The 10,379-nt window shown below is 33.4% G+C and overlaps 1 protein-coding gene across 2 annotated transcripts; it reads left to right on the top strand.

The window, feature by feature from the left end:
- The first annotated feature begins 750 nt into the window (after positions 1–750).
- Positions 751–9,210, top strand: LOC149908365 (THAP domain-containing protein 5-like). Of its 2 annotated transcripts, none has more exons than XM_090102262.1 (4): positions 751–889; positions 1,290–1,473; positions 8,111–8,176; positions 8,422–9,210. In XM_090102262.1, the coding sequence occupies exons 1-4, from the start codon at positions 813–815 to the stop codon at positions 8,641–8,643; spliced, it is 549 nt and encodes a 182-aa protein (XP_089958388.1). In that variant the 5' UTR covers positions 751–812; the 3' UTR covers positions 8,644–9,210. The 2 variants fall into 2 exon arrangements, with proteins under 2 accessions (XP_089958388.1, XP_089958389.1); XM_090102263.1 differs by lacking the exons at positions 751–889; positions 1,290–1,473 and adding exons at positions 4,287–4,440; positions 4,924–5,107.
- The last annotated feature ends 1,169 nt before the right edge of the window (positions 9,211–10,379 follow it).

A 10,379-nucleotide genomic window follows, 5' to 3' on the forward strand; every position in this document is an offset into this window, starting at 1 on the left:
ATTCCTTATTACATCAGCAATAAATAATAATATTATATCAAAAAATCCCATCAAAACCAGCCGTTCCACAGATTAGCCACTATAAACAGTTAAAAATTGTAAAATTAATGTTATTTGTGTAACTATGGATACACTACATACATATGGATGCATTAAATAATAAATAATAGTTTAAAAAAACTAAAAAACACGCTTTTTATAGAAAACCGAACTAAAAAATAGAACAATTATTTATATTCTTTATATTATATCTCATACACGTTTTCGGTTACTGAGCACCAATAGTCTACTCCCCTACATAAATCTATACTAATATTATAAAGCTGAAGAGTTTGTTTGTTCGTTTAAACGCGCTAATCTCAGGAACTACTGGTCCGATTTGAAAAATTCTTTCGGTGTTAGATAGCCCATTTATCGAGGAAGGCTATAGCTATATATCATCACGCTAAGACCAACAGGAGCCGAACAATGCGGGTAAAACCGCAGGGCACAGCTAGTATTAAATATGAGCAACGGACGAACGTAGACACGGCAAAATAATTAAACTTAGTCACAGAGACGGTGGCGGACTCCTTCGTGGCTCGTGAAATCTAAGTTACATGCACGCATAAAAAATATTTGTTAGGACAACAAAAACAGGGATAACCTATGATATATAAAAAAAGCTTTAGATACGTTACCCGCTCTCTATTTTGGCAAGAAAAAACTCAGCTAAGTGTAAGTGCCCGAGTTTCACTTAGTCACGCACCATTCAGCGTCGTGGCTGGACGTTCTTTTAATTAACGCGTATTGTAGTAAAAGTGTCCAACAAAATGCCTTCGTGTGTTTTTAGACGTTGCAGGAATTATACTGTAACTGTTAGAGAAAATAAAACAGTTTCATTTCATACGTAAGTACTGTGAATTGATTTATTCTAACCGAAAAATGTTACTTTTATATTTTAATCGGCAGTTGTTATTACGAAGTACATGAGTGAGACATGTATTATGTCTCGTGCGTGAGAGTGAAAGAGAGAACAACTGTATTGGTGATAATGGCGATGGCGGCGAACTGCTACTCGGAATTGCCACTGCTAGGGGAAGTTGGGGAAAATGGAACTAGTCTTTATTCACCCTCACAAAATTATATAAAACCTGAAATTGTTTTTAAATCATGTTACTAAATATTGATAGATTCGATCGACAACTCAAAAGTACTTGTAACAGTTTATTTTAATAAAAAAACATTTTTTAATTTGAATTACTTATCATTTAAAATGTGTATGAATATTAAAACACGTTTCAATTTAGATTTCCTAAAGATGGGTGTATGAAGGAAAAGTGGATAAAGATAATCAGGACTCAAAGGCGGGAGATTGATTGGATGCCAGCAAAACATTCAACAATCTGCTCGGAACATTTCAACGAAGGAGATATATATGAGACGAAAAAGAACTTACGTAGATTAAAAAAAACAGCAGTTCCTATAATTGAGGTAGGTATAATAAAATGACTGAAAATATTTTTATTTGTTTTGATATTTTTATCGATTTAGCGATGTGCAAATTGAAAAATGGAATAATTTTATCAAATTAGTTAGTGTATTGTCATCGGTGCTCAATAAATCTAAAAAGTTTGAACGAAATCTGGTCGTTTAAAGTGGGTCAAAATAGCGCCCAAAGAAGTCGGTTACAAACAAACATACAAACATACAGGTGAAGCTAATAAAAAGCGTGTAATAATTAACATCGAGTCCTGCCTTATCGACTGTAGAGAAAAATTATAGAAAATTTTAATTATTTTCTTACCTTATCGACTATAGATGAAAATTGTATAAATTAACAAAAATCATATTTTGCAAATTGAAAAATGGAATAATTTTATCAAATTAGTTAGTGTATTGTCATCGGTCCTCAATAAATCTACAAAGTTTGAACGAAATCTGGACGTTTAAAGTGGGTCAAAATCGCGCCCAAAGAAGTCGGTTACAAACAAACATACAGGTGAAGCTAATAAAAAGCGTGTAAAAAGTAGTTATTTTATTATAACAAGCAATACAATACAACAAACAATGTAATGGTGTAGATTAATTGATTAGCTTCATAATTATGTTTCATTATTTTATATTTTGTTATGTTTACTGTGTATATGTCGTGGCCATATCGTAGATTTGCTCATTTCATGATATGATCGATCATTTCACGAAATGGTCGCATTTCATGAAATGGCCAACATAGTTTGATCAGATCGTTGAATCGTCAACGTTTCACGATTTGGCCATCCACATTTGGCCAGATCGTATAAAATATAAAGAGTCCATAAGATATTTAAAAAAATCAGAATATTCTAAAAACTTGTTTAATGTCATTTATGTTAGTGCCGCGGCAGCGGCCGGCGAATGCCAGAAGCGAATCGTTTTTGCAATAAAAAACAGTTAGGTTAGGTTAGACTGATGAACAACGCACGAGCCGAGCGAGCAAAGCGAGCGTGCCGCGGCAGCGGCCGGCGAGTGCCAGAAGCGGATCGCTTTTTAAAAAACAAACAATTATAATACTATAGTAGGATATATAAATATATACCCTAAAAGAAAAAATGCGTCTTAAATTATTTTATTTAAGACGCATTTTTTCTTCAATACATATAAGATATCCACATTTTCCATAGTACTCGAACCGTCGTAAATTCTTTGCTATGACTTTCTTCATATTGTTATTAAACGAATTATGAAGTTTTTAACTGCGAATAATTAAATTTTCGCCAACAGCCGCCATCTTATCACATAAACACAGAGCTTGCAGCGCCTTTACCAATGATTAATGTAACTATTTCACGATATGATCATTTCATGAAAAAACTGCGCGTTTAGTTGGCCATATCGTGAAACGATTTCTTATCATTGATCTGCTCAAGCCACATCATGATGTGGCCAAACGAAATTGGCCATTTCACGAAATGCGACCATTTCGTGAAATGGCCAATCATATCATGAAATGAGCAAATTTACGATATGGCCACGACATATGTAAGGTGTAGAAACTAGAAATAAAATTCAACATGAAACTAGCTGTGGTACCCCGCTTCGCTCAGGGTGTTGATATGAGATAATCCCTACTTGTTTATAGTTAAACCATATTTTTTATTTTGTCATGAGGGGTATTAAGCGCAACACACACGGTGAAGATACTATAATATTTTATGTTAAGATTCTCTAATATAAAATATTACAGTATCTTAAGGTATCCGGTATCAGCGTTCTGACCATCATTTTTCTTTTTGTCATTGCGTACTAAGACCACTGTAGAACCGCCATCCTATTACAAATGACCCGAATTTTTGTGTCAGTATCTCCCGGCCTATAAATGGCTTATCGCTTGGTATTTGAAGGTAAAATATATATTATCTTCGTCGTGTGTTATGGCTCATAGGATTTGTATGGCGAGCGATAATCGGATATATGCTCTAAGATAAAATATATTTTACATTATTTTCACCGTGTGTGATGCGCTTTAAACAGGGTGTCCCACCACTGTTGGTATACTTAGCTCAAAGGAGTTTTGCATACGCTGAATACGTAAAAAATACTTATAAAATTCCAGACGCATTTTTTTTTCAAATAGATGAATTCTTAAAACTCTGTGTATACCCATAACAATCAACCCAACTTTGCCACCAGCACGTGAGCTATCGTTTGATTATGTTTTCATAGACAAAATGCTCACAATAGAGAAGCGGTATATACCGGCTGCGCGAAGCTAGAGAAGAAAACATGAATTATCAGGAAAAATTTAGCATAAATTTTCTAACGTAATTTTGTCGTTTAAGTATTTTTAACGTGATCAGTGTATGCAAAACTACAAGTCCCTTCGCGCTTAGTATACCAATTATGGGACATCCTGTATATACCTACCGAAAACCGAAACATCGGTCAACCATTTTCTTTTACAGAATCAGTTTAAAAAAAATTATAATGATACTTTCAAGTTTCAACTTTAAACACTCATGAAGTTAACTACATACTTTTTGTTCTGTCCCATAGTTGGTAGGTGTACGTTAATTATGGTTTTGTTAAAAACATTGCAATCGATTCTATTACTGATTCTGAACTAGGTTGCGTAAATACGGTTGTGTAGTTTTAAAGATTTAAGCATACAAAGGGTTATAGGGACAGAGAAAGCGACTTTATTCTAAACTATGCACAGAGCATAGAGCAAGTAATATAGTAATGAATTATACTATGTAGTGACCAACAAGAGGTACAGATGCCACCAACGCACCAAAACGCATACCGTGAATTGGTCCTGTTTGTGTCCAGTGCAATCAGTCAGATTGTTACCGTCACAGCGAGCGCACGTGCCGATATTAAAGTTAAGTTAAAGTTATCAATAATGCCTTCTTGTGTGTTCAGAAAGTGCACAAATTACGATAAAAAAATAAAGAAAGATAAAGGAATATCATATCACAGGTAAATGTGTTAAAATATTACAATTTAAGAGCAAAAATAACAATTTGCAATTAATGAATGACATGTGTATTGGAATTATGAAAGGGATAAAACATTGCTTCAATCACTAGTGTGACAAAGCTAGCGTACGGTCTACACTGTGTTCAAAGATTATGTTGATGTAGATACATTTTTTAGTATGTTTGTTTATCAGCCTGTTTGGACACACATGACGTAAATACAGATTTTGATAAATTAACACAAATCCATTTACATAAATACAGAATAACATCATCATAATCATCAACCCAGTCTCGTCCACTCTTCCACTGTTGGACATAAATCATAAGTAATATGTTAACAAACATTTTCTGAATGTAAGTAACTAAGTACAACAAGTATTTCTTTATCTTAATCGTTTTAATTATTCTGTATAAAAACGTTGAAGGATTATTGAAATTTGAAAAGGTACATAGTTAATATAGCTATTTAATTTTTCCATAGATTTCCTTCCGACGAGGAGTATCTACAATTTTGGATCTCAGTTGTTCGTCAACAAAGATGCGAACATGACTGGATGCCTTCAAGTAGTAGTAGGATATGTAGTAACCATTTTAAAAATGAGGATAAATATACATCAAAGAAAGGATTAACGCTACTGATGAAAAATTCTGTTCCCATTTTAGAGGTAATAATTTCTACGAGTACCTTTAGAGCGGGGGCACACGATGCGTTGCGGCGCCGCACCGCAAAGATTTCACCGTGTCAGTGGGCACACGAGTGATGCGGCGCCGTAACGTTGTTCTGGCGCAGCGGCGTCGTAGCAGCATTGCACAGCGTGTCCTTCCTTGTGACGCAAAACAACTGAGCGGTGCCGTTCCGACGTCGCACCGCATTCACCCCTCCCCGCCTCGTCTTGGTGGTTACAAGTGCGGTGCGGCGCCGGAGCGCATCGTGTGACATGCCACAGATATTTCTATGTAAGACGTCGCAGCGACACCGCTCCGGCGCCGCACCGCCGCCGCAACGCATCGTGTGCCCCCGCTCTTACTGTATGCGATTTTGTTTGACATGTTTTAATTGATTACTTTTTACGAGCCTTCATGCTGAAATGTCTGGATGAATATAGATGATACTTTGAATGAAGATAGATTTAAGCCTAGATAATTCATACATCTTATTTCGGTTAAGTTAAAAATTTACAAGAAAACTAGCGGCCCGCCCCGGCTTCGCCCGTGGTACATATGAAAAATAGATGTTGGCCGATTCTCAGACTTACCCGATATGCACAGAAAATTTCATGAGAATCGGTCCACCCGTTTCGGAGGAGTATGCAGATTGCAGACTAACATTGTGACACGAGAATTTTATATATAAGATAACTGCAAGTAACACGCGGGACGCAGCTATTAGCTGTTAATTTTCGCGATTTTCAGCTAGTGAAACAAGAAATAAAGATTTTAGGTATTTTTAATACATATTTCAAATATATTAGACTTATTAATAGCTGTTAGGTTACCGGAACGCCTAATAATTAAGCTAATAATAATGTATGTAATTCATTATTTTACTTAAATTATTTCTTTCCCTTGTTTTAGAATCATGAGAATTTAACCCCCGAATGTAACTGTAGTCCCCAGATGTCTCGAAAATGTAGACATATCGGATATGACCTCTATTTTCGATAGTCCAAGAAAGTTTGCTCTGAATAAGCGAATTCGTCGGCTCATTGTAGAAAAGAAAAAGATACTGATGTTCTTTTTTTGTATCTTTCTATCTTTTGTTGATTAATCAACAAAATAAAAGGTTAAAAAAAAGATAAGAAGCATGAAAATTTTTGAAGTGAAACGTCTTTATCGGGGTTGGAAAAAAATGTAGTGTAACATTTTTTCGTTACGCGTGACATTTTTCCGTTACGCGCCATCTTTTTCATATCCCTATTCCCTACCACGCGTGATTCTTATCTCTTATTTTTTGAAAAATAAGGTCATAAAGAAGTTTCACTTCTTACATGTGTACACAAGTACATGCACACATTTTTTTATCAGAACGACAATTTATGGAACTGAACGAATTCATAACAAGAAAAAGTCTAAAAAATCTTTCTGAGCAAAATATTCCCCATCACTCAGGAAATTTGCGTTGACACTAAACTTTTCTTCCTGTGCAGCTTATAAGTACTTACGTAAGGCGGGTATATCATATACAGCCTTACCACACCCGAGAGTTTTAGGAAAATAGTAAACTATGGTTCCTAAATTACCATTTTCCAAAATGGTAAATTAGCAGTCAAGTTTAAATTTTTATTTTAATATAAATTCGGGTTTATGATATTTTTTTATAATATTGTAAAAATTATTTTGTTACATAAAGCACTTAGCTACTAAAGTTATATAAGTATCCAGGACCAAATAATTTTATTCAATTTAAAAAAAATGCAATATTACAATTATTTTTTATTTTTCAAAATATATGAATGCGAATAGCGGAAGATTTAAGTCGAGAATGGGACATCAGTACACTAACTAATATGATAAAATTATTCCATTTTTCAATTTTCAAAATATGATTTTTGTTAATTTATATAATTTTCATCTATAGTCGAAGGTAAGAAAATAATTAAAATTTTCTGTAATTTTTCTCTACAGTCGATAAGGCAGGACTCGATGTTAATTTTTATTTCCAGTAATTATCTTTAGCCGTTTTCTCTAATATTGACAAATTTTTGTATACTAAAGAGAATTTTAATTCTACAGAACAAATAATAGTTTAAAAAAAATAATTAAAAATCATATGTTCACTCAACAAAATTATTTCGTTATTGTTACCGAATCTTTCAATTATTTAAAAAAAATAGTTTTGTTGAAGTAATAAATCGATTTGTTAAAGCAACGGAATAGCTTGTTCAAGTAACAAATTTTATTGATAAGAAAACTATTTTGTTATTGCAACAAAAAAATTTATTTCAATAACAAAGCGATTTTGTTAAAACAACAAAAATATTTTTTTACTCACACTATTATTAATTTAGTTATGTAGATTATATTCATTGAAATTTTTAACACTATTTTCTTAATTTAAATTCATATCGGGGTTGGACAAAAATTTAGTGTAACATTTTTGCGTTACGCCGTACGCGTGACATTTTCGCGTTACGCCGTACGCGTGACATTTTTGCGTTACGCCATACTCGTGACATTTTTAAGGTCATAAAGAAGTTTCACTTCTTACGTGTGTAGGTACTCTAGTACACGCATACATTTTTTTTTAGTTCGGTTTTCTATAAAAAGCGTGTTTTTTAGTTTTTTTTAACTAAGTATTATATAATTTATACGTCCATGACTTTAGTATAATATTCTATGAACACGGAACCTCGCCCCGCTCGTCCCGCGCGTACTTACTCGTACGTAACTGAATGAGCGTATCTTCCTCTTTTTGTTTTTAATCAAAGGTCGTTTACGTATTTCTACGAGCTTTTATTACTATGCATTATTGGATAGTGACTGGACTTCAAAAGACTACATAAAACAGCTATACCTCGTCTAGTATCTGTTGAATTCTTAGAGCATGGTTTAATGCTCTAAGATTGAATTTTAATATCTACACATAATATTATGTTGTAACTTAATTAATTGATAAGATATCTACTTATTTTGAACATGAATTATTTATATTTTTGTTTTGTTTATAGGAAATAAAATATGAAGAAGATGAGTCTTCTGATGACATAGAACAAAATGAACAATGTAGCTTGCAAGTAAGTAGTTTAGTACCTTAGATTAGTACCTACTATAAATGTTCACATTATACCTATCTATTCGTAATATAATAATCCGTAATTTTATGATACGTATCTACTTTTGACTTTATGATATAGGTACATATTTCAATTTAGTTCCTTACTAATATTTTATTTTTCGTTTTTCGAGCAGCTATAATATTAAATGATTTTATTGTAGTTATGTTATTCCCCATTTTATGATCGATTCAATATCTTTTCAGAAAAAAAACGAACAAGAAGTTGCAATGAATGGAGAACATTATGTTTGTAAAAGACTAATAAAACTTAAAAATAGCAAAATATGTAAGTTACACAAAGAAAATAATAGATTAAAGAAAAAATGTAGTGACTTGAAGAGTATCGTGAATATATTTTGGCGGCTTCATGCGTTTGCCAATGTTTCCACTAGCCACAAACTACAAATGCTGAGACGAATTAGGTAATCCAAACCGCGATCAGCGCTTGCTCGAGTTATTAAAAGAGGATTAAGAGAAACAAGCTTTTGACAACGTATGGTTTAACTTATTTTTTGAAAAAAATAAGCAAAATTATTGGAGTGTAATTACAAGTAAACGTAATATTATGTAAAGAAAACGTGGATAAGTGATTATAGCGCAAGCGATACCTACTTTTATCGCACAAGCCACAAACATAGGTGGATCCCAAGCAAACTTATTTGATTTGTGTGTAACACCGAGCGGAAGTATAAATTTAAACCCTGGATATAGTACAGAAGAAGTGTTAACAGTATGGTTAACAGACTGAAAGAAAAATTGATAAACGATACGAGGTACCAAAGGAGAACTTTGAAAAGAGCACCTTGAAGATAACGTCATTCATTTTCAAAACTTTAATTTAGGCAAAAACTACCAGTTGATTGAACAGCTAAACTCTACATAGGAAAGAAGACTGTTAATGTAGCTAATTACTAACTTTTTATATATTAAATAAACACATTGTTGTAGTTACTTACTTTTTTACTTACCGCCCGAGGCTTCGCCCGCTTTCTCTAAAACCTAATAGAAAAAACAATACTTACATTCTATAACAAAATCCGTTGCGTATTTGTACCTAATTACTCTCTTTTTTGACCGCCTCCTTGGTACAGTGGTTGACGCGTGAGCGTAGAACCGAGGGGTCCTGGGTTCGATTCCCAGTGGAGACGAAGAAAAAAAAATGTCTTGGTCTGGCAGGACACAGAAGGCTGATCACCTACTTGTCCCTAAAGAAAATCGATCAGTGAAACAGATGTATGAATAATGCATCTGCCCCTTACCCCACTACGGGGACACGGGACTTCACTACTACTCTCTTTTTTATTTTATTTTGATAAAAAATTAAAAAGTTATGTGTCAATTATTATTATTTATTACTTATAATATCTCGCCAATTTTAAAAAGAAAAATAAATAATTATTACGACTGCAACATATTATGTACCTACTAGCTTTCCGCCCGCGGCTTCGCTCGCACAGTCAAAATTGCGTTATTTTCCCGTGATAAAAAGTAGCCTATGTCCTTTCTCGGGTATCAAAATATCTCCATACCAAAGGAGACGATTTTTTTTGTTTGGAGAATAGGCCCACCTCAATTTCTTAGCGTATATTAATGAAATGTGTGTTAATTTGTTCCTTGAAGTCCCCAGATTACAGTGGTGACATTACTTTTACATGTTTTAACCGGAATCTTTAGAAATACGTGTGCAAACTTTCACCTCATTACTACATAAAAACTAACTGATAATGAGCGATTTGTCTTGTGTGACCCATCCGAATCATTGGGTACAATATATTTTAATAAATGAATAAATAAATATTAGAAAACATCATATACATTGTCACGATTTAAAGCTCGGAAATCAGACACAACGAAGGTAGCACAAACACAGAGACCCGATTTGGTTATAAATAGATATAAGTGGGTGTAGATACCTCAAGTTTCTGGACCTTGATGCGATTTTAGCGATTGGGAAAACTGATTCAATAAGAAATTATTAGTTAAGTAGGTATTTAGGTAGATGATATTTTATGACTAGGAGTAGGTACATAATATTAGGATAGGTATCCATTTGCACAGCTATTTTATTATTCATGTTCGATTGTAATATTAAACGCTCTTATGTTGTAGCAATATCATTTTTAAATAGGTAAAAAAAACATTGTTTACATTCATTTATACTC

The sequence above is a fragment of the Colias eurytheme genome, chromosome 5 (assembly GCF_061535395.1).
Source record: "Colias eurytheme isolate Ceu_HAF_F1 chromosome 5, ilColEury1 Martin Lab GWU primary, whole genome shotgun sequence".
NCBI lineage: Eukaryota > Metazoa > Arthropoda > Insecta > Lepidoptera > Pieridae > Colias > Colias eurytheme.